This window comes from Anser cygnoides, chromosome 2 (genome assembly GCF_040182565.1).
Source record: "Anser cygnoides isolate HZ-2024a breed goose chromosome 2, Taihu_goose_T2T_genome, whole genome shotgun sequence".
Taxonomy (NCBI): Eukaryota; Metazoa; Chordata; class Aves; order Anseriformes; family Anatidae; genus Anser; species Anser cygnoides.
The window spans coordinates 65741286-65766141 of NC_089874.1; the positions used below are offsets into that span (position 1 = coordinate 65741286).

The window sequence follows — 24856 nt, forward strand, 5'->3', positions numbered from 1 at the left end:
AACTTAAAGCATTTGAGGTGAAGTGCCCAAGCAGGAAAAGCACATTTTAGAGATCATGAGACAAACAATTAAACGTCAATTTTCCTGGCGGCAATGGACTCTTCTTCCTGTAGAGGCAAAACAGGTTAACCACAGGCTGGCTGAAGGTGATCAGAGCCAAGTCCTCTTGGCAGAAGGCTGTAGGGGCAGCAAAGGGCACATCTACGTTACCAGTGGTGCTGAGCCACAGCTTTAAAGTCCTACCAAGGGACGGGGACTCTTAGCTTGTACTCAGCACCATGGCAATTAAGTTGTATGTTTTTCAGCCATCTTGAAGAGGAAACAGCAATAGTTTTCTTCTGCTGGCCAAGTCTGCGTATGTATTTCTAGAGCTGTCTCCTGAACTAGCCCCCAGCTCCAGTGCCACTGGCATATCAGGTGTCCAGAGGAGCCATAAGGGAACAAGTATTCCTCTTTGTGGAATTTAGGGCAGAGACAGACACCGGAGTACCACAATACTGGCTGTGATCCTCCTTTTCTCAAGCCCAGTTTACCTCATGAGCACTTTTTCCTACCTCTGCTTTGTGTTGCCTGACTGTCATCTCCCAGATCGTCTTCTCCTCCATAGGTTCGAATGGGGGATCGGGCATAGGAATGCTTTTGGATAAGGCTCTCCACGCTTTCTCTGTGAAAGGAAACAGCATATTATACCAATAACACCCTAAACAGCCTCTTATCTGTTTCACAGAATAACCCGTCATCACCCTATGACTGGCAGTGGACATTTGGACCTCAGAATGAAAAAATAATTCATTAGGTTAAAAAATACAAACATGCTGTTTTTTTCCTGCCCAGATCACAGCTTTCTCACACAGACTGTCTAAAATAATTTTTCAAAAGGATTACCACACAGCTTGTTTCTGGAAAAGCCATACTTGGCCTGTTCTAATATCCCTGATCACCTCTTACCTGTGTGGTGCTGCTTCTCCAGCAGACGAATTAGAGTAAACGTCTCACTGTATTTCCTGAATGTGGTCTCAGACAGCAAATACAAGACCAACACTCCTTACAGTTTTGAAAATGCAAGCAATAAAGCCAGTGACCAGTCCGTGTTCAGAGACACATACAGAATCATAAAATATCTTGAGTTGGAAGGGACTCACAAGGATCATCGAGCCTAGCTCCTGTCTCCACACAGGACCACCCAAAAATCAGACCATATGTCTGAGACCATTGTCCAAATGCTTCTTGAACTAGTCCAGATCCTTCCAAGCAAGCTTTCATGGCACACTTGACCATCTGATCTGGCACTCTCCCATTTTCCTGAAATTACAAGCAAGAGAAAGATGTGTCCAGAGACAGCCCACCTCTGAGCATACTCTCTCTGTGTCAGGGCCCAGGCCAATTTGCAGCAGGAAGTCAACAGATACTACAGATCTCGTGCAGCGTCTATTCTGGGAGGGTAGAAGTGCCTGCCAGGCCCATGCCTCACCAGTGGCACAAAGCACTGAAGTCACCCAAATAATTTTTAAATAGAAGGAAGGCATATCTGCCTGATAAGCCATAGCAGTTTGTAAGGAAGATCCAACCTTACACATTCCCGTCGCGTTTCCATGTAAGTAGGTGGCATAATACCAAAGATGAATCTGACCTCGGCACATTTCCAAAAAGGCTCTGACCTTCTGTTCCCATTTAAGAAATCTAGGTAGTGATAGCTATTTAAAACTGCTGCTTGGTGAAAGTTTTGTTCAAATTCACCCTTTGGTTGTTCACATTCATTAATGCCCTTCACTATGAGCATATGGCTGTTGCAAAAATTCCAAGGAAAACATTTTCTAAGTAACAGGGTAAATCACAATGGCATATGTTTTCATTTCCTACAAAAAGCCCATTATAGTCATTTTGTCCTTGGTCTATCACAGGCATCATTACTTATGCTAGTCTCCTCAGAAAAAAATAAATAAATAAAAAAGGGATCTTATCAAAGTGATTTACTTGTGTCAGGATTGGAAGTGGACTGAAAGCAATGGCAGTTCCTACATAGTGGATGATATAATTGAATTACTGCCTTTTAAGTGATTGAAAACAGTAGGCATATCAGGGCTATCTCGAAGAAGATTTTACAAAGAAAAAGACAGATGGCATTGTTTACATTATGCACTGAATGCCTCTTGAAACTTTTTTTTCAGCAGCAGAATGTCAGACTGAAATGCAAAGAATTTTACTTAACCGAAAAGTCTTTCGCAGATGAGTACAGAATAACTGAATAATGAATTACACCAATATTGCCTAAGTGATTTAGATACTAGTCTATGAACATATGCAGAACCAGAGAAGACTAATCCTGAAAGAACTGAAAAATAACTGTAATTCAGGTGAGATTGTATTGTCTGTATTGAGTTTATTTCTAGTAAAGTTCTGCTTATAATGACAGACATTACTGCATATAATAATATCTTGATGCAACAGAAAGAGTGCAAGCTCTAGCTGTATAGTGCAATGGGCCAAGTTCATCTCTTAACCTCATTGGATCCAAAGGCATTTGGGGATAAATTCACCCCAATAAATTTACATTTCAATTGCCTACAGGGATTTAAAGCTAAATCAAATGCCCACAATTATTGCAGACTAAATTCTTTCCAGATGGGTCTGTATGCTAGACAGAGAACTCTATTATTCTATATGGTTGTCTTCTTTTAAAGGAAAAAGAGAGATGACTTCTTAGTGAACCCTGAATCTGCAAAGTCTGAAAACAGGGAACTATGTGGTAGGTTTATTTATTTATTTGTAATGTTGCAGGTAGTTTACTAAAAGCTTTAGAAGATTAATCTCATTCATTGGCACAAGAAGCCTTTTTTTTTTTTTTTTTTTAGGCAGAGGGAATGGTTTGAACAAGAAAACTTGGATCAGGGAAAGCAACTCATTTCACAAAAGCAGTTCCTTTTGTACAGCTGGGATTTAAAGCTCAAAATTTTATATGCTTATCTAGCCTAACTACGCTGGTGATTTAAGCTATAATCACAGCACACCTACTAATTTTTCATTTTGGAAGTTGAGGCTGTGATTCATATCATGGGTGCAAAGTGCTGAGGTTCACACCACGATATAGGTACTTGGACTCCACTGCCTTCAGGTGGACACTCTCCTTTTTCATACAACACCTGCTGCAAAAATACCTCCAAACAGACCTATGAAACACAAAAGGCTGAGCAAAAAGCCACCTAAGCATGCAAAAGGAAACAAAGGAAAGTAAGATGTGGTGCATTTTTTCCACACATGAAGGGTATCCAAACTCTCCCACCAAGTGTTTTTTCTTCCACCTAGCAAAACAAGAGCTGAAATCTGCACTCAGGTCTTCCCTGTCTCAGACAAGTAATCTAGCTACCACATCAAGGAATAACCTTGCTTCTCTTTGTGTTTCAAAGGAAAGGGATGGTGGCATCTGCACCCTGCTCAAATATTTCACGCTCAGAGAACACCACCCAGAAAAGAAAGCGGCAGCAACTCATCTAATCTATGGAAACATATAGAGTTTCCCACATAGGTTTGAAAGAGGCGCTGAACCTCTTCCAGCCTTTGAAGACAGAGGTGCTTTTGGACTTGCTCCCAAGTAGACATGTAGGAGAAAGCAAAACTTCAACAAGACAACTTAAGTGCCTGTGAAATCTAGTTCAAAAAGCACAAACAAACCTGGCAATCTGGACTAAGGATTGCTGCTTACATATTTTTTGTCAACCTGGAACAAAAAGACTTAAATGTCAAAATCTTCCCGGAAATTCTGTTTATGAAAGTTTGAACTGCTTAGAATATCCAGAATATGGTGCTCTGTAGAATAGGCCAATATATTATTATTTTTTTTTTTAGAAATCCTAAACTATTGTTATACTAATAGCAATATGGAAAGGCTCGTTTATTTAAACCTGTGGTTTTATAGTTCTTTATGCAACATCTTCAGATATCACAGCATAGTTCAAAGGATTTATGAAATAATTTTTAAGTTACTGAACAATAAATCAATGTTTGCCATTTTGACTCTGCTCAAAAAAAAAAAATGAAGAGTATGAACAAAAATGGGATTTGGTGGAGGGTTTTGTTTTGTTTTGTTTTTTTGTAAGAGCTTCCTTTCAGGTTTTTCAGATCTGACCCACACTAATCTGCCTGAAGAAGAAAGTTATTTTCAGTTGCTCAATGTTCTCCTTCTTTACTTCTGTTATTCCGTTTGTGATCACTCATTATCTAATATTTGCCACTTAACATTTTTCATCTTTTAATGTATCTTAGAATGCTATAATTTCTTCTCTTAGCAATGAACTTCATTTTTAAGAGACCAAAAGATAACAGCTGGATACTAGAAAGATGTCTTTGTTCTGTCTCATCCTTTTGTGTGGCCTACCAACAATTTTCAGTTTTTCAGAATGCTCTTCAACTCGGTTACCCTGTGAATATGCAGAGGGGAGAAACCCCCCCCCCCCACATAATATATTACTATGATTAAGCTGTGTTACATATACAACTGGATAATAGTAGCAGATGACAGGCTGGAGAAGAGCAAGCTAGGGGCTAGAAATGTTCAAGGAAAAGAAGAAACCATATGCCAAATGGAGAGGAAAAGAATAAGCTCTTATTGGCTAGCACACCCTCTGAGAAGATGCTGAGGCAGGACAAATGTGAGGAGAGGTAATATGGAAAAGGAGCTTAGGCTGATCCCAATGATCTGCATTCTGACAGAAGCACACCTTGAGCCCAGCCCCTTTAATAAGCAGTGGCTTATTATGAACAAAGTGTCTCTCTCCTTTGTGCAAGAAATAAACCATCAAGTTTTGGACCAGAAACCTGAGTGAAGGACTGGGAGAATTTATCAGCTGGTAAGATTTTGAGGTGCATAGACAGCCCCTTGCCATTCTGCAGGTTTTAATGTCGACTGAACATTTTGCTCTCGTCTCTTCCAGCAAAGCTAATCTTCCAGCTAGAGATGCTTCATGTCTTGCAGCTACACGCTGGGTCTTTGGCCATGTTCAGTTAACACTGTGCTCTATGTACAGAGTAGTCTCAGAGGATCAAAAGTAGATAGGAAGATCCCGATATAGCTGACAAATCATTCACTAGCACTTCACAGACTAAACCCAAGATCTTACCATGGTATTGGATATTCACTGGGAGACTGCTGGAAACAGAGTTGGGAAGCAGCTGAGGAGAAGGCCCTGTGTGAGAATGCTCACTTCCTCTTGCTGTTAACCCCAGTTTACAGAAGTTCTCTCAGGAGACAGTATCATCCCAAATTACACTGAGCAAAGTCATTAATCAAGATGAAAGAACAATGCTTCTTTGTAGGTGTAAGCAGGCATCTCTCTGATGCTTCTTTATACCACTTTTCTTCTGCTTTTGCTATTACTCTGGTTCAGCTGTGCATCCGCAGCCGCCCCCTGATCACCATGACCCTGACACTGAAGCATGTGATCACAAGCCCTGCTGTTATCAAAGAGGGCTCACCATCCCACAATGCCCCATCAAAAAAGGTGCTGACACATGCCTATGTGCACCTGAAGCTATGGATTTTCCTGAATTTGGCACTGAGAGCACCCAGGAGACAGGAAGCCTACTTTCTCCTTCTGGGATGAGGAGGCTTAAGGCAGCATACTTGGTTTTGGAAGAAAACTTTAGAAAAGCTAATCCAGAATGAGTTTGTTGGAGCCAGGCCTTGATTAGCATCCATCTTAGATCTGTACCATGGCTCCGGAGAGGATAGAGTTGATGTAATGCTCAGGCACCCCTTCCACTAGGAGATGGGTTTTAACAACCATTGAAGACAACTTGCAGAAGTAACAAAGAGCAGGTAGAAGATCCAGGCACTCCAAACTAATTCTCTACAGAAGTCACTGTCTCAGGAATGGCTATGGTGGGGGGGGAAGGACGACAACAAATTTCAGGGCACAGTCAAGGAACCCATTAGCATTTTCTCTATTTGCCCTTACTATACAAGTGATAGGTAAGCAAAAAATTACGGATATCCTCAGAATCCGCTCCCTATTCCTGGTGTCATGGTTTTTGTCTTTTTCTTTACAAGAAAAACAATGTTAAAAAATTAATAGAAGGAAAATAACAAAATAAAAGAAACTGACAACCATGTTTTGCTTGGCTATTCAGTTCAACACAAAGAAAAATACAGAACAGGATATAAAGTGTATGAATTATCAGTTTGCAGCCTGAATGACTTCTTTAGTTCTGCATTTCAAAGGTTTCCTTTTTTTTGTAGCTGCCAGTTAGTATGTTTGGAAGAAAGCCCAGATAACAGAAGACATCAGAAGTGAGGTGAGGTGAAGACAGATGGAATAAATGGGCTGAGAAGGCACAAAAATAAACTTGTCGGAAGTTGCACTGTAGTAGATTTTTTTTTTAAGGGAAAAGATGACTAATTTGTCCAAAATGCAAGTGCTAAAAACAAGTCCTAAAAAAAAATAAACAAAACAGAAAAAAAAAAGGAAAACAGCAGGATGAACAAATACATTTCTATAACACCAAGAGCGAAAAACAAAAACTGTCCGAACCACTTTCAGATATCGCTCAGCCTTCATGTTTCTGTAGTTTATAGCTGTTATTTTACACATGCACAAACACAAAGATGCAGATTAATTTGGTTATTCTACTGGTGACTAATATTGCTGACTGACCCTAGGAACCTAATACCTAATTCATCTCTGACAGGGTACAGACCCAATCCTCCACCAGAACAAAGTAGCACCATTCCACTGCTTAGGTTAGAGCTGAACCAATTCCAGTCGCATAAGAACCAGGGCCCATCAAACTACATTGGCTCATGTGAGCTGAAGGTTAATTTGGCTCAAAATGTAATAGAGCCACCAAACACTTTTACAAAACTATTGGACAAGTATTGGATCAATGCAATATCCCAAGAATACATACAATCTTAAGAAAGAAGTGAAATGAGAATTAATTTATGAAACATCTAGCTTTAGGTGACTGAGGGAGAAAGGATGAGTACATCTCCAAAGTGGTGTTTGCTAGCACCCTCATAATAAACATCTGGCTACCAATGGCAAGTTTGGAAGAGCTGTAATATGGAGATGACGTAGCCTGACTGAAGCCACGACAAGGGCGATGCCTGAAGCAGGAGTATGATGTTATTAAATATATCCACTCCACTTCTTTCAAATGTAATTAGCAATAAGGAGAACAGCTATCTTAATACAGGGAATGAGGAAAAAAAAGAAAGAGGGAGGAACTAACTTTAATGCATATTAAATGTATATTTAATGTATATTAATATACAACCTCGTTGCCTCCTATGATGACATCACCAGCTGGGTAGATGGGGGCAGATCAGTGGATGTCATCTACCTTGACTTTAGCAAGGCTTTTGATACTGTCTCCCATGACATCCTGATAGCAAAGCTGAGAAAGAGTGGGATAGAGGAGTGGACAGTTAGGTGGGTTGAGAACTGGCTGACTGGCCGAGCTCAGAGGGTGGTTATCAGTGGTGCAGAGTCCGGCTGGAGACCTGTGACTAGCGGCGTTCCCCAGGGGTCGGTGCTGGGTCCGGTTTTGTTCAACATCTTCATCGACGACCTTGATGAGGGAATAGTGTCTGCCCTCAGCAAGTTCGCCGATGACACAAAGCTGGGAGGAGTGGCTGACACGCCAGAAGGTTGTGCCGCCATTCAGTGAGACCTGGACTGGCTGGAGAGATGGGCAGGAAGAAACCAAATGAGGTTTAATAAGAGCAAGTGTAGAGTCCTGCACCTGGGAAGGAACAACTGGATGTATCAGTACAGGCTGGGGGACGACCTGCTGGAGAGGAGCTCTGAGGAGAAGGACCTGGGGGTCCTGGTGGACGACAGGTTGACCATGAGCCGGCAGTGTGCCCTCGTGGCCAAGAGGGCCAATGGGATCCTGGAGTGCATTAAAAGGAGCGTGGCCAGCAGGTCAAGGGAGGTGATCCTCCCCCTCTACTCTGCCCTGGTCAGGCCTCACCTGGAGTACTGTGTCCAGTTCTGGGCTCCCTGATACAAAAAAAGACAGGGAACTCCTGGAAAGAGTCCAGCGGACGGCCACAAAGATGATACAGGGCCTGGAGCATCTTCCCTATGAGGAAAGGCTGCGAGACCTGGGTCTGTTCAGCCTGGAGAAGAGAAGACTGAGAGGGGATCTTATCAATGTGTATAAATACCTGAGGTGTGGGAGACAGAGGGATTTGGCCAACCTCTTCTCAGTGGTTTGTGGGGATAGGACAAGGGGCAATGGCCATAAGATAGAGCACAGGAAGTTCCGCACCAACATGCGAAAGAACTTCTTCACGGTGAGGGTGACAGAGCACTGGAATAGGCTGCCTAGGGAGGTTGTGGAGTCTCCCTCTCTGGAGATATTCAAGGCACATCTGGACGCCTACCTGGGCAGCCTGCTCTAAGGAGCCTGCTTTGGCAGGGGGTTGGACCCGATGATCTTTCGAGGTCCCTTCCAACCCCTTCAATTCTGTGATTCTGTGGTTCTGTGATTAAAGCTCTTTCTCCGCATCTTATTTTCCCAACCAAAAAAATATAGTGGCACACTTAACTCCAAATAAGCAGTCCCACAAAGATCCATTTCACCCAGTGAATGCCACCAGTTATTTGTGACTGTCAGGCAGAGGATGCGAGATGACGACCGAGGAGCACTGTGGCATGGGAGTCTGGGTAAAGTCCCTGGAAAATTTCCCCTGTGGTGGAAACCGTGGGCCTGGTCTGACATCATCCTGTCCCCTTAGCATGCACCGCACCCACATGAGGTGAGTGGAAAACACTAGAAAATAAACATTTTATACTGCTTTGCACAAGTGAAGAGAGAGATAAAAAAACAGACCCAAATGTAAAAATAAGCTGGGGTATGAGTGCTTAAAATCTTGGGAACTGAAGAGGTTTTAGCTGTCGTAGAAGGTTTTCTGCTGGGGAAGAGGAATAGCTGTCTGGTTAATGGGAAGCACATTTGGAAGAACCAGATTTGAAGGCAATGTTTCAGGTTTCATGTATTTCAGACACCTAAATGTAGGCAGGTAGTTCTTTCTAGATGTCCTAAGCCATCCAAGCCTCCTGCAAGGGTCGGGAAGAGTTGATACAGAAGCTACAGACCAGCCGTCCACCTCTCTGGAGCAACAACTGCTGATGTAACCTCAGCACATCTGGAACAGCATGAGACACCAGGAGTTTAAGGACTGGAGTACCCGATGTCTCTCCTTAAACTCAGGGCTTAACTTCTTGCTACCTAAATGTCTGATATGATCACCCGTGGCTGCTCACTGACATTCACAAACCAAGAACTAACCAAACACAAAGATCAGCTGGCAAGTTGGACTTGTTGGAGAACTATGAGAAAGCCCTGCTTGATGATGGAGATGGGAGTAGGTCACAGAGAGTATGCATTTCTGGCTGTTGGTAGGGGACATTCAACACCCAGAAAAGTTGTTCTGGACCAGCAATAAGCAGTGGGAGTTGGGAGGAAGGCAGCCTCTGTGGGGTGAACAGGGAAGGGATAGGAGCAAGGGCTGCTGCTCACAGTACATCATTAAGCATATGGCTTTGACTGCTCCTCCAGCAGACCAGTACCCATATCCAGGCATTAGCTCTATTTCACTTGCAGCCTCAGTACAATGTATCTCCACATTTCAGAAATGAAGTTCCTCAGGGGAAAATTCAGAATCTGATTACCACACAAATCTAGCTGGGATGCAGTTCTCCTACTTCTCCCAATCCTCAGTCCTTCCTTTCTCTGCCTTAAAATCACTTGGTTGTGCAGCCATACTTTTCCAGTAGCTAAGATATTGCCCCTCAAAGTAAGTATCTACCTCCCAGAAGCGTTACCGGACTTATGCAGATGGGTATACTCCCTTAGTTGATTTAATAGTCATGAGTCCACACCCTGAACTTGCCTATCACATGCTGGAGCAAATAGACAAGCAATTTCAGGCCATTATAATGTTCCGTCTATTCTCGTTTGATCATTATTTTACAGTTCAGTAGTTCCAGTGACTCACACTCTTTTAAACCTTTTTCTGTGGATTGTTTGCATATGTAACTGCTATGGTTTTATTTATTTACCTTCTTGTTTTTAAAGGCTAACTCTTTACCACAACCCAGAAAATAAATTCTGGCTCTAGATTAAAAAAAATAATAATAATTATTGGGTTCTGATTTTGCATCTTCTATGGGATTGGCAGTTTTTCTTAAGCAGAAGCATAAAGACATTCCCTTAAAACTTATCCCCAGAGCGAACTGCTTGTTATAAACCCTGCATTAGTCTTTTGTTAAAAAAAAAAAAAAAAGTTTTAATTTAAAAAAATATATAGTTTTAATTAAAAAAAAAAAAAAAGATTCCTCATGTCCACATTACTGTGTTTGGCATCCTGTAGTCAACACCACAGTACATCAGGTTCCACAATCTGATAATTGCTACTAACTGTTCAGTTTTTCAATCGCAACCACTACAAGAGCCTTTTATATATATGTGTAACATAGAAGAAAAGTAAATACCACATAAAAAGATCAAAATCAGCCACTTATCTAAATCACAGTAGCCATAGATAAAGCCTGTCCCTTACCATAAATAGATTACCACAAGTAATGTATGGGAGGAGTTGATTGTGGAAGGAATCTCATGTCCTACTGAAAATTCAATATATATCAGACTCACATAAGATTTTTGCAACAGTTAAAAGCTTTGCATAGATAGCTGTGAGTACAAGCAAACTGGTGTAAGGTATTTAAACAGGAACAAAGGAAAATGTAGGGACTTTGATAGCTTTGCATTTGCTTAGCTCCTCTACTATTTCACAAACTTGACGAACTTTACATATATTATTTTAACTCCAACACATATAATGCAAACAAATTTAATCCTAAAGGCATTTGCCGCTTGAATTTCCTACATAGGGATCGTAAATCTAGAATGGGAAGCCTGAAATCGTTAAAGTCGCATATTTATAAAATCATATTCAATTAGGTTAAAAAAGCGCAATTTCTGTCATCATGTCATAAAAAGATGTGTTTTTCTCTCAGACCTACTATAAAGAAAAGCTCCCTATATTGTTACAGATAGGGGCTGTTTTCAATCAGTTACAAGGAGCAATCCAATTACCGGATGGTTTAGTGCAGTAACTGACTCCAGACTAATTTAATTTCTTTAGGTCTCTAAAGATCAATTGATCTGATTTGTTTCCCTCCCCAAAGGCTGTTTAGGAAAAGGCAGGCTTAAATACCTGGAAATGAAATACAAAGCTCTGTACACTTTCACACTACTTAGGTCATTCTGAAAAACTGGAACTTGCAATAAATGAGCACTCTCTTGGCCCTAACATCACAGGATGCTTTACAGGAGACCATTAAGATCACCACACAACATTGCAGATTATGCATGCACATGCTGTAAGCCAGCTCAGGAAGCACTGCATGGAGAATATATTCACAGCTTCTAGATAAATACTCATGTTTCATGAGCTGGGCAAATATGCAACTCCACTGCATAGTCTTTTCTCCAGCAAATATATTTTTTAATCAGTCATCTTATTGAATTTACTAAGCTTACAACTCGACCAAGTGAAGTCACACCGTACTAGTCAATGTGGCCCCTACATCTTGTAACGCACACCTCCGCAGATGTTAAGACTGTCAAACCTCACTTTACTATTTCTTTTGCTTCACATCAGATTTAAGCAATTATGCTCATGCTAAGATGAAAGCTATGGAACCAGCAGGCACTTGGAAAATGATTTGTGTGCCTGAATATTTTAATGCTGGAAATTAATAAAACCTTTGGTATGCTTGGACCATATCTGATAACTAAGGAGATTCTCAATCAGTCCCTTTTGTTTGTCACATTTCTATTGCCTTACTACTTAATGTACTGTGCAGCAGTTTGTGTTTCTTAAACACCATTGTCCCATAATAAGAGCTAAATGTCCCCATTTAAGTCAAAATAAGACCTCATCCAAACATGGACTCTCAAATCCAGAGTTTTGATGGGACTTCAACACTTTCTCACGTCCTCTTTCTTGTATTTATTGTAGGTTTCACATTTGGATACCTTATCTTTCATGGCAACATTCAAGCCTGGTTTGGCTGCCTGTCTCAGGCTCTATTCTTATCAATAAACAAAAGGGCACTGTGGTTTCTCTTCAGCATTTCTGACTTCGTGCCATGTTCTGTTATAATAAGATGTCCTCTGGAAAAATTCCCTTCGTATCCAGCACCACGATAGTCGGTTCATCAGCACAGAGGTAACTCAGTTTTTCTCTCAGCTTATCTATTCAGACTCTCTCAAAGCTGTGTCATTAGATGTTGCCTGTCTGTTAAACAAGGAAACTGAAATGTGAAAATCGAGGTCTATGCTCTTTCTAAAGGTCCTTTCTTGACTATCTACTGCATACAAACGTGAGCTTTGGACATTGTCTACCATAGTGCTCTAACCAGATACCAAACTATGCTATTTTAATTAAATCTACTTTGGTTTTCTCAATTTTCAACTAAGACCTTCACCTAAGAAACAGTTTTTAAGAGTTTTGCAAGAATGCATTGTAGTCCACAAGCTTTCTTTCTCTAAATTACCGCTCTTTCACCCAGCTACTTAACAGATCACTAATGATCCAGTCACTAGTAGAGTATAGTATATACCACCATTTCCCAGCCATAGATTTTCTGGTATTGACATACTTTTGCAGTGCTGTAAGGAGGTTTTTCTAGATATATGCTCAATGAAGTCATATTCAATTTGTCCCCTATATGCACCCATGAAAAATGAATCACAGCTACATCTATATAACTCCGCATAGGAGCTTGGAGGGTTTTGGCCTCTCCAAATTTTCTTTCATAATCATATACCCATAGGAAAAATTGGATGTGCTATATGCATCTCCATCAAGTTCTCTTCCAGCGTAAAGGACACTGGCTGCTTAATTTGCTTCATTTGCCAAACCATTTGACACGATATCATAGAAATGTGATATGCTGGAGGGCGACCAAGAGATCGAAGTTTATTTCCGACTCAGCTGTGGGTTAATGCTTCTGTCCCTATGGCAGCAGTTGCTTATAATGGGCTGTACACACAAAACTCTGTAGTTTCGATAAAGCTTTCCCCTGATGAAGCCTGCGGTACAATTTTAAAGAAACAAAAATGGCATCTTTGTCGTCAGAGTGGGAGTTATGGGATTTGTCCTGATGGCAATAATTGCTGACTTCAGTGTCTGGGACTGCTGAAGTGTATTTTGGGAAGCTCTTCTCTCTCTTTTCCACTGTGTGGAGCAGCGGGGAGCTATAAAGATGTTTTTCACAGGACCACTGCCCTTGTTTCCTGGTGACCCAATTCACAGCCCTCAATAGGATTACATGGCACGATAAGAAAAAAGCTTTTCATTCTGAAGTTGTAAAACTGACCCTCTCCCCCTTCAAGAAGCCCCATCAGGAAGATGAATATATTGGTCCCAACTGGAACAGATGTCAAAATTCAAAACAGCTCTTTCTTCATAAAGTTTATAAGTATTTTTAAAGGAGGTAAAGGAGGCTTACTATATGCAACAAGATAACTTTAAAACACACAGCTTCTCAGGAGTTGAAAGCATGCTTTTCCTACAAACTCTCTTCTCTTTATCTTATCTGAATGGAAAGTAAACAGAAAGTCCCCATTACCTCTCGATATCAGTGAGTCTGGAAGAGTCCCGGAATCCTTTGGCAAAAGGGTTGCTGTCAATTTTCAACTTGGTTATCTGGAAACCCAGAAAAGAGCAACACAACATGAATGTAGTGTTAAGGTACAGCAGCGTACAAAGCGTTAACCTATCCATTCTCCTGATTTCTCTGCTAATTGTATCCATGCTCCTTGCATGTGTGAGCTGCTCTTGAGATGCTGCAAAGCAGGGGAGGCAAAGCAGTGTGTGGTATACACATGGCAATGGATGGACTGAAGAGCAGGGTGGGCTCAACCTTCAATTTACCCAGAGCAGGAGGAACCCACTCACGTGAGACATTATTACTTCCAAACAGTTTAACAGCATGAGTCAGGTAGTCTTTTCCAGGTGCAAAGCACAGCACCCTGCTAACATCTGAGCCTCTCCAGTGGAGTTGCACATCAGCTAATAGAAGCTCAAACCATGGGTTCTTGCTGCAAACTTGAGGATGCTGCTTCAGTACACCACACTTTTTTTTTTTACCCCTCCTTGAAATTGTGATGCAAATGCTCTCAGCCAGACTGACTAGCCATCACACAGATGCTGGTTAACTGTTTTTTTGCTTGGAAAACCAAGATGCCATAATGCCATAAATGCCAAAGAAGTGAAAGAGAGGGAAAAAAGTGGGGAAAACTCAGATTTAAACTGACAGAACCTGGGTTAAATGAGTATCCCCACTAAAACCATCACAATCCATGAAAACCAGATCTCTTATAACCAAAACTCTCCTCCTATCTTCAAATGCTGCTCAACAACCATGACAAGCCTTTTCTTACTGCCAGAGTAACTCACAGATCAGGGGAGCCTCTGCCCCACGGCATCAGGACTCCCCTGAGCTTTGCAGTGAAACTTCTCCAGAAGGGATGGTGGTTTCCACTCTGCTTCTTGGGAGCAGGAAAACACATCCCTGCCCTTGTAAAATTTTCTAGCTGTCCAACCAAATGAGGTTTGGTCAATATCACTTGAGACTTCAAAATAATATTCAGATTTACCAACCATGCTTCTACCAGTAATTAAAATTAAACTGTAAGTAAGAGTTAGAGGGAAAATACAAGGTCTGTCCTGCAAGGATATGAACACCACCAACTTCAGCTGAAACCCATGAAAAATATTGCCTTCTGAGCACTGATTTCAGCCTGGCTTTCCTCAAAAAAAAGCCTGTATCACAGAGGCCACAACCTATTTTTTTAACAGCTGGCTCACCAGACTCAGAAAGAAAAGTGATATTTTTCAAATCCTCAGACAATCAAATGCTGTCACCAAGCAAAGTTATTTCAAATATCGGTGGCTCTTGCTCTGAGGCACTGTGCAAGAGGCATTACAGCTCATCAGTTGTTACTGTGGGCTGGTCAAACACCACAGGACCTAAATGCTACCCTTGTCACAGGATCCTGCAACAGCTCAGCAAGCCAGCTACGGTCTCCTCTGCTTCCTGAGATGCCCGTGCCCTGGACTCGTGGCGACGTGAAGAGCAGCGGGTTAGTGCCTCACGTACGGGGAATATTTTTGTGGCAGCACTTGAAAACTACCTTGCAAAAAGGCACGCTCTAACTAGTTCCATTGACTTAGATCACCAACACACGGAGCCAAGTGTACCGCAGAATCATAAGGATTTCTATTCATCTCTTGAGCTTATTTTCACCAATCAAACTTCCATTTTCCTAATATTAAAGATTTGGTATGACATCACAAGAGAAATTTTTGTATCCACCAAAGCCAGATGAGACTCACAATCATTTATGGCCATATTTTTCCTGAGAGACTGTCTCACAAACAATCAGAGAACATCTGCTAGAAAGCATTTTAAAATGAAATCTGACCTACAATTCAACTCTGTGGCAGTGGTTTGACTGTTTAAATAAATGCATGCCCTTTAAATCTTAAATTATGAGATAGTTTGTTGAAAGTGTAATGTATTTAGCTTTTATCTAATAACCTCCAGAAATGTAATCAACCCCTCCTTAAAACAGTTCTGAAAGAAATGGCAAAAATGAAAAAAGGCTCCATTTTCATTAGTCATAAATAAAATGACAGCATCAACCTCTAGGGGTTCCGGAGATGTTCCATTGAGAAATTTTCCAGGACTCATTGCATGTACTTTGGGAAGCTTAGTTTGGAAGCATCTCTGATGCAAATATCATCAGTAAACATAAATCCATCCTACAGAAATAAATGTCAGGTTTAGCTGGGTTTGTGTCTCTTACTGTTCTTCTAGTTTCTACAGAAAATTAAATGGAAAAAAAACTAACCAAATGTCCAAGGTTTTTGTTCTTGCGATTGCCATGTGCTGAATGCATTTTCTGCAACATTCAGATACAAACCTGTGTCTACAGTCAAGAAGTCCTGATGTTGAAGCCTTAAAACTAGATGTGGTGTCTGTCGCAAGAACCAGCTTAACACTATTACTGCTACATTCACAGCTTATTTGGCCCCTTATGCCATGGTTTTGTTTTGTTTGTAGCATTTAGAAATTAAATGTTTTTGCTTCATAATAAGAAATGCAGGCTTCTTTAAATAAACCAGCAGGTTCTTTAACTCTGTGATGGTGTCCGCCCACACCTTTGGACAGTGCTTGCTACATTTTTCTTAACTTAGAGGAATTAGAAAGGGTTGTCTGTTCTGAAGTGCAATAGACATTAATCCCTTTAAACATATTCTGAATCATGCTGAAGCCAACAACATATTTCTACTGACTTAAATATTAAAGCTCTACCCACTGTTGAACAAAGCCTCTGCTTTCTGATTGTTTATATACTTCCTAAAATTACTCATTAGCAATCCATTGTTTTGATCTCCTCCATTTTGTATATATTATTCACTGGCATGCAAATTGAAATTCAAACATCTGGATGTAATCTGAGCAGCGTCTGAAAAGCGTATCTCCGAGTGATTTCCCTTACATTTGAGCCTTACAGCTTAATCAGTCAACTTCTCAAACCCATGAAATCATCATGTGCAAACCAGAATATCACTCAGCTCATAGCTCATGGCGTAAAAGATCACTGCAAATAAGAACAGTTCCTTAATGAACTATAATTAGAAAAGGGCTAAATGATAATATGTAAACTGCCTTGTACAGAAAGAAGGGAAGACAAATGAAAGCCTCTTTCATGTCGTCTTTACTCACATGAATAATCCTCATCCCTTTGAAGTTAGCAGAACTACTCATATACATAAGAATTACTCCTGAAAATGAATTAGGTTGAGCAAAACCACTACACACATTAGAGTGGAAAGGTAAGTTATATCAGAAACTTCCTTTGATGAGACTGGGGAAAAAAGGAATTTTTAGCAGCATGGGATTTAGTTAAATCTTTGGAAATTAACAACTGTACTCACCAGTTGATTCTGGTAGGCAGTGACAGCTGTAAAAACTGTCTCTGGAAAAATAAATGTCCTGAACTCTTCAGATTTCAGATTTAGCAAAGAAGCCGTGTGATCTTTCTTCTTAATGATGTGGACCCTTGGCTGGTACTTGTGCATGGAGTTTAAAATGATCTGCAAGAAAAATTTACAAGGCACCGTTCTGAGAGGAAGATTAACAGTACCCTTGAAGACTATAAAACAACAGGTTAAAAAATAACAAAAACAATTAACACTGCAGGGGAGACATCTGTAATCTAACTGGTCAGGGGCTGATTTTGGTGATGACCAAGCTCCCCACATCTTCTAGGCAGCTCCTCACTTCAGAGGATGAAGCTGTAGCCAGAGCCAGTCCAAGAGCCGGATTCCTTTCTCTCCTATGCTACCGGTGAGCACCTACCTATTCCTACAGGTGAGGTGCTACCTACCTGATGTTACTGCTTGCATGTGAACCAGTTTGCAGGTGTCACCAGCAAGGGTAAGTATTTTACTCTTGAAACTGCATGACCAGGAATCGACATTTGCAAATTGTGCACGTGAACAAAAAAAAAAAAGAGAAAGAAAACCGAACAACAATAACAATATATATACATATATCATCACCACCAGCATAAACTGGTTGACCAAAAATGAACTTCCCAAATCTTCTTATTGTGGCGAACATTTAAAGCAACTGACTTGATAGATGCTCTTCACCGCAAACTACCAAAAATGAAAGAAAAGAGAAAAAAATGGTACAGAACTCCCAAATGACCAAGTTTTTTCCATTTTTTTCTCATTAATTATTGTTCACAAGCCCCCAGAATAACTCTAAACCTAACGTACCAACTAACCAATTCCAATGTTCACTGGCGTCAAACAGCGATTCCCACTTGCTTCAATTACCACTGGATGGAGGCCTTTTTGGCTGCCTCTAACCACAGCATTACAATATAAGAATTAAATACAGAGCTCGGCTTGCACCAGTCCTTGTTTTGCATATAATCACAGTCACAAGACTAAATTGGCAATGGTGTGGGTGGTTCTATTTTACAGGGGCCATAACGACACTGCAGCCAGCTCTGTACATCTGGAATAACTAATGTGCATTCCTTGGGAAGCGTTAACTTCAGCTGAAACACAGTAGAAGTGGGGCAGTATTTCATGCTAACTCAGTAAATAGGGAAGGTTGCACGCCTTTGTTTTTCCTTCAGGGCCAAATATTGCTAGGACTTGTACTGTGACTCTGGGGGTTGCACACAGTGAGGGGAAAGTCATTGCAGCACCCATTGTCCCGAAAGTGTTGTATGTCAGCCTCTAACAGCCCAGGTCCTTTCTCAGGTCACTCCACCATTGTATATATGCACACACTATGGTCATCAACCTTGCTGCTAATATCTCCGGCACATTTCTGCCTCTCTGTAAAATTTTGCCTTACCAGCCAGGCCATCAGACTGCTCTAAGCAGCTAGAAAAGATATTAGAAAGGTGGTGATATTACTGAGGGGCTGGCCCACAGACCTCAGCGCTTCCCATGGCTGCTGGTGGCCACGACATCCACACTCTGGCATGACATCTGAGCAGCAGCCGAGCGGAAGGAGGAACGGGCTGTGACACAGCAGCTCCCACACGTGCCCCTTCCTCTCACTCCTCTGTGAACACAAACTGTGATAAAGAAACCCCATTTCTCAGACAACATCATGTAATCCTTTATGAAAGGTTTCTGAAACCCAAAGCAGACACAGGTAACATCCTCTGCTACTATCTTCTACCCGACATGTTCCCACCAGAGGCAGGTGGAGTCAGTCAGGTACCAAATAGTCAAATACAGCCCATAGGTCACAGGAGACCGACGGCCAAGGTTAAGGGCCTTGTTTCCTTCTCACTGGGCTCTCTGCATGCAGTGCTCCTTCTGCCTCCTGCACACGCTGCCAATGCCACAGCACCCGCTGACATTAAATTCAGCAGGATACTGCAAAAAGATACTCCTTAATGCATCTCTGTGTGTCAGGACCATCAAAACAGCCTGCAGGAATTGGGTGCCTCAGATGTACCTTTCAGAGTAGCCCCCAAAGGTGGTCTCACCATCCAAGCAGCCCCCCACCAGCAAGACGCAGCTATCAGAAAGTCTCAGATGCTGTCTTGGGGATGCTCATGCTGCCATTCCCATAGGGAAGCATCAGGTGCGCACAGACTTAGGGCAGCCCCCCAGCATGTGCTTACTGTCCATATAGTGCGATCGCAGGCCCCCAGCCCTCCCATCTGCCTCCGTGCTGACAACCCCAGGCAGGGGAGGTGACCGGGATCCGTCGGTACAGGATCCGGCTCACGGCAAGGTCAGGCGGGCTTTGTAGGCAGCTGGCTCCCACTGACGGTCACCAGAGGCAATCTGGATGCCAGCTGCGAAATCCCCGAGGTGGCTTTGAATTCAGGAACTGTGCTGGGAATGCGGCTTCCACATTCACTGAGGAACAGAGTTACCGGGCAAAGTTTGCTTTTTGAAAGCATGTAGGTTCCCAACTTCTGCCAGGCTATCTTTAAGAAAAAACTGGGTGTAACTGCTGGTGGCTATTCTGAAACCCTGGCTTTCACAGTTGGCCATGTTCACACCTCTGTGTTTGCTTTTGCAGACATTAATCTGTTTGAGTTTTGCTATCATAAATGCCAGAAGAGCAATTATGATACTATATACACTCATGATTCACCTCGCCATAAACCAGAAATAATGCCACCATAACTGAGTGCAACTGAAAGTCCTAGAAAAAGCAGCCTGTGTAAAACATCACCAGAAATCTGAAATATATCACTCTCATAAGTGTACCACAACCAGAAAAATAGGAATTACTCGCTCATCTGCAAAACTCCAGAGGCAGAAGCCATTTCCTTTCTCTGGAAAGGATATCTGCAAGTGTTTCCATGAAGCAAGCTGTATGTCCTGAGCACAGAGATAAGACTTCTGCCTGATGCCTGGGGAGAAAATGTACATAGCTATGGGGTTATGCATGCTGCTGAAGATACATGAGCAGAGATGCTTGCCAACTCCGAAAGTCTCAGAATAATGGAGAACAAACAAATGCCTCTCTTCTCTTCAGATTCCTTTTCAGGAAATGAACTCTACAAATAAAACACCACAATTACCTTAACAACCCAAAATGTCTACTGGAGGATGGAGAAAGCAAGCCACTAGAACAAACTGGAATGAGGCTGGTTCCAACTTCTGTACCCATAACTAGTATTTAAAGTTGGCTTTTAGGTCATTAAAATTTCCTCAGGAAGCAACATGCCTTATCAAACATAATTAACATTTTAGCAGGTCCATTAAAAAGATCTCATCAGCAACGAAGGGCTCTTTCAAACAGAAGGGAGAAGTTTCAGGAGGCATTTCCATTCCCCCCTTCTCTCTGGAAGGAGCTCAGAAGCCCTGCTGGCCATACCGCAGCAAACTCTCTTTAAAGGCTTCAGAGAAGGAATTTGCTCCTTCATTCTATAGAGCACACAGCGATGATATTTACACAGCTACACTAAGGCAGCACATAAAACCTGACATTCTCATTTGGAACACAAAACACCACAAAACACTTAAAAGGGAGTGCTCTGCGACGGTGTAACATCTGTCACGCAAATCTCAACACAGCATCAAGCCTTCGGGGCTTATTCTTAACTGAACATGCAAAACTTTCCATCGACTTCAGCCATCCAAAGCCTCCATGTAAAGAATGTGTTCCACCTCCGCCACTTCTTGGAAAGTTAACCAAGGGGCCCGCATCTCATCCGCATTCTCTCACTGCCTGCATGTGAAACACTCACATCTCGCTCTGTCACATGTCCCTGTTCCCGACAGCTTCTCAGACCGACTTCTTTTTTATGTTCATCTGGGCTTCTGGGAACTGCACTGCTCCTAACTAGTGTGCTGCGAGCCTTTTATTAGAGGCACACATGGCCCCTGTTATGATGAAAAATGCTCCTTTTTAAATGCGCACGTATACTGCTCTATCATCACTCAGTGATAGAGCCCACAAATCTTCAGCTTTGCCCTTCTACAGATTATGAAATAAGAGAGAGAGGAAAAAAAAAAGACAGCCTTTGCTAGTCAGGAAGGGAGCAGTTGTGGGAACTGGATTCAAGAAAAATGTATCCGTAGACAGACCTTTACAAAAGAATAGCACATAGACATCTAGTTTGAGCTTGCTTTCTCTTTCTCCTTTTTTCTCTTTCTTTCCTTCCTTTTTCCTTCCTTCTTTCCTTTCTTTCTTTCTCTTTTTCTTTTTCTCTCTCTTTCTTTCTCTCTTTCTTTCTCTCTCTCTTTCTTTCTCTCTCTCTTTCTTACTATCTGTTTATTACTAGGAGGTATTTTAAATGAAAATGGCTATGGTTCAATTTTTATGTCCTGAAATGAGCAAAAATTCCCTCTCAGATGAGAAGCTTTTGCACCGAACCTAGCTTAGGCAAACAGCCACTGCCTCAAACAGCCAGAAAAAGCAATAAGCAGCCCGCTATGGGAGGGCTTGCTGACACCGCATATATCATAATTACTCTGCTTTACAGGTTAGTTACCCCCCCGCCACACTTCAGAGCTCAAAATGAGCCCTCCCTTCATGACACCTCATTTACAGACCCTGCAGTTACGCTCTTTCTTTTTAACTCTCCCGTCCTCAGCCTGCAAGCCCGTTTACCAGCCTCCAGCCCCGGGGCTTGTGACACCAGCTTGGTACCAGCGAGAGCTGGGACCAGTTTCCTGCAGGGGCCCAAGCCCACCCTGTTGCACTTTGACTTTCTGACATCCCTCTGTTATTTCAAGGGCTGCTTAGGCACGTTTTTTATAGTCCCATAGCCCTTGCTGTGGTGTCCCATTAGACTTTTCTGCTGACTCCATGCCCACTCTGTGTTGAGTCTGGAAGTCAAAGAGCCCAACCCTAATAGGTGGCCTGCAATGAGAAGGAGCTTCCAAGCACACAGGGAAAAGCATGCGAGCCTGCTAGCCAGTGTGTGTGGCAAAGCATGCTGCCTAGTCACAGCAAAGCGAAGGCAGAAGCACAACACAAAGCTCACCCCCCCTCCCTCCTCTCCCTCCCTTTGATGCTCGACTCCACCCTGAGCCTTTCCCCGCTGGATGTGACAGCAGATTGTGATTTCTCTTGACCCTTTCCCACCAGGAGTGCTACTCACGTGGCCGTGCTGATCCAGCTCGTTGTTCGTGAGCTTCACTTTTTCGAATGACACCATCTGCTTCAGCAATTGCTCGCCCGTGAACGGTGAGTCTGGGTGCACGTACAGCCTGAAGGACACAGGGAAAAGGCCGGCACATCAAAACTTCACCCCACGGCTGGAGGGCAGGCACCACCTCCACACAAGGTGGCGAAGCCCATAAGATTTTGCTCTCGGGATGTGCAATGGTTTCACAGCAGTGGATTTCCTGAGAGCTCTGGATAATATAGGCCTGTTAGTCGAAAAAGAAACATGCCGTCTCCCCAAATGAATGAACGCCTGAAATATGGCCATTAATGAAAGACAGTAAAGCAGACGACTTGACTTGTTTAATTCACTGGAACATAATGAAGAATTCTGTGTCCAAGTGCTCGATTGCTCTCTAGCCATAGCTATTATTTTATCTAGTTATCTAAAATGGATACATTAACTAACATTCACTGTTGTGTCTTTTCCCAAATGAAAAATTGATCATGTCCTTCCCCACAGCTGTACTAACAAGCACTTAAAATAACAATGACTACAGCTCCGAGAGAAAAAACATGGTGTCATTAGAGAGATAATGGGGGAATGCAGATAAAAATGCATTTTTCTTTATATGTAACATTAAGCCGTGATAATGATTTTAACCTGCACTCGATCACACGTTGGCTGTGGTGACGTGTGTTTATAAGAGGTGGAAGGCTGCAGTCCAGCACAGTGGTCTGACATGAAAAAATTAATTGCAGCTCCGTAATTAGCAACCCACAACCTGGGAAATTAAGCAGAAGAAAAGGAAGCTTGGAAGACATGTAGATAGAATGATATATACACTATGACTAGACTAATTACAAAGTACTGGGCTATTTAAGAACAATGTTTTTATAGGAATAACATATTGCTGAAAATTATATAACTCAAATGTGCTTTCAAGATCGTGAATTAAGCACTGAAGTAGAGTTCCAGCTAGAGCAAACTAGACTCGTTCTGCTTCTGTTGGTGTGCATTACCATCCGCTGAGAGCCTGGCTCCCTCTCTCCGGGTGATGTATTTGGCCACACTGAGAGATTTCTTCCATCAGGCAGTGGGGCAGTGCTGAGATGCTGGGTTAGAGAGAGAATTTATTTGTTTTTTTTTCATTGAAGTATGATTTTGGTTAGGCAAAAGAAGAATGGAAAAACCGCTAGAAGATGAGGCGTAACTCTCTGATAGACCACACTGGTCCCTAATCGAGGCACGGCCCAGCTAAAGTCCCTCAGGAGCACAGCTCCGTTGCTCAAAGAGGAAAGAGATTTGATCCTGGGCTTGTTGTTTCTGCCAGCAGAATCCCCAAGCCACAGTCCTGCTAATGATACGGAAGTTTTACCAGCATGGCTCACTTCAGATGGGCAGGACATTTTCCTTCTATTGATCCAAAGCACAGCTTGGCTGGTACAGCTGCATCCACAGGAGGGATGCTGTGCCAGGGATCCTAACATATAGGGAACCTCACTGCTACTGACTCCCTCAATTATAGTGCAAGGCTCATGAAAAATTATGATGCATCTGAAAACCTAAGAGCTTTCGTGAAAATCAACTTTGCCTTCCTGTTGAAAACTGTAAAAACTTGAATTTTTAAAGCCTCAAATTACTGAAGGCAAAGAAAAAACAATCCTAGCTGTATTGCTTCCAGCCTCTGAAGCTTTTCAGCCAGCCTTGTGATTTTTTTTTTTGGAGCCTGACTCCTAATTTTGAATGTCTGGATAGCTAATACTGTTTACTGTGATCACAGAGTGTCAGGCTCAGCAAGGTTTGGCTAATTGGGACCAAAAAGCCAAACTATTTCAAATATGCACTTGGGGAGTGAGTAAAGATCTTCATTTGTCTAAAACTGAGCACAATTGTTTTACACCATATGCAGTTAATGCTTGGCACAGCTTTCAAATTACAAATTGCCTGGATACTGGCAGCAAGCTAACAGGAAAGTCACTGAAAGACTGGCACCTGAATATTGGTTACATAAATGTATTAATAGACCTTGCCTTTCTGTATTGATATGCTGCCTGCCCACTGTGAAAGGTGATTCTACCTGGCTAAGTACAACTCCCTGTGCACTTCTCCTACAGCTTGATCTCCAGCACCCTGGAGAAAAGGGTGCAAAACTGAATCTATTGCCCTCCCAAGCAGAAGAAGCTGATGAGACTGGAGCAGAGAAATAAACATGCACATTCCAGTACCACACATGAAACAACCCCAGAAGCAAGCACCAGCTCTGCTGCCTACAGCCAGCCAGATGCAAAGGGTTGCTCACTCGAATCCACAAAGGCTTTAGGAGCCATATTTGGATGTGAATTTGGTCCGTGCTATTTCGTGTTTCATGATATAGCCCAGGTTTGGGTACAGCTTCCCTCTTGCAAGTTTTGGAACGCTGCATCGCTCTCCTCCTGTTTAGTTTAACAGCTGGCCTGGTCCTACAAGTCCTAAAGCTGCTAAGTACACTTCTTTTAACTACCTTAATAGATAATTTTCAAAACGTAATACTTTTTAAAACTTTCCTCCTTATAGTGCTCTGTAAGCATCCAAACACTGCCATTTCATTAAATAAATGATTACAAGCAGGCTACTGTAGCCAAATAAAGTGGGGAGGAAAAAAAATTAAAAAAAATTGTGA

At 42.1% G+C, this 24856-nt stretch overlaps 1 protein-coding gene across 3 annotated transcripts in view; it reads right to left on the reverse strand.

Annotated features, from left to right (window-relative positions):
* TBX20 (T-box transcription factor 20) overlaps positions 1-24856 on the reverse strand; it is a 111939-nt gene that overhangs the window by 81273 nt on the left and 5810 nt on the right. For all 3 annotated transcript variants that reach the window (XM_066991185.1, XM_066991186.1, XM_048075502.2), the window contains exons 4-7: positions 22189-22297; positions 17021-17179; positions 13644-13720; positions 555-664 (exon numbers count right to left, since the gene is read on the reverse strand). In XM_066991185.1, the coding sequence (XP_066847286.1) occupies positions 555-664; positions 13644-13720; positions 17021-17179; positions 22189-22297 (455 nt within the window). The remainder of the gene's footprint in view (positions 1-554; positions 665-13643; positions 13721-17020; positions 17180-22188; positions 22298-24856) is intronic.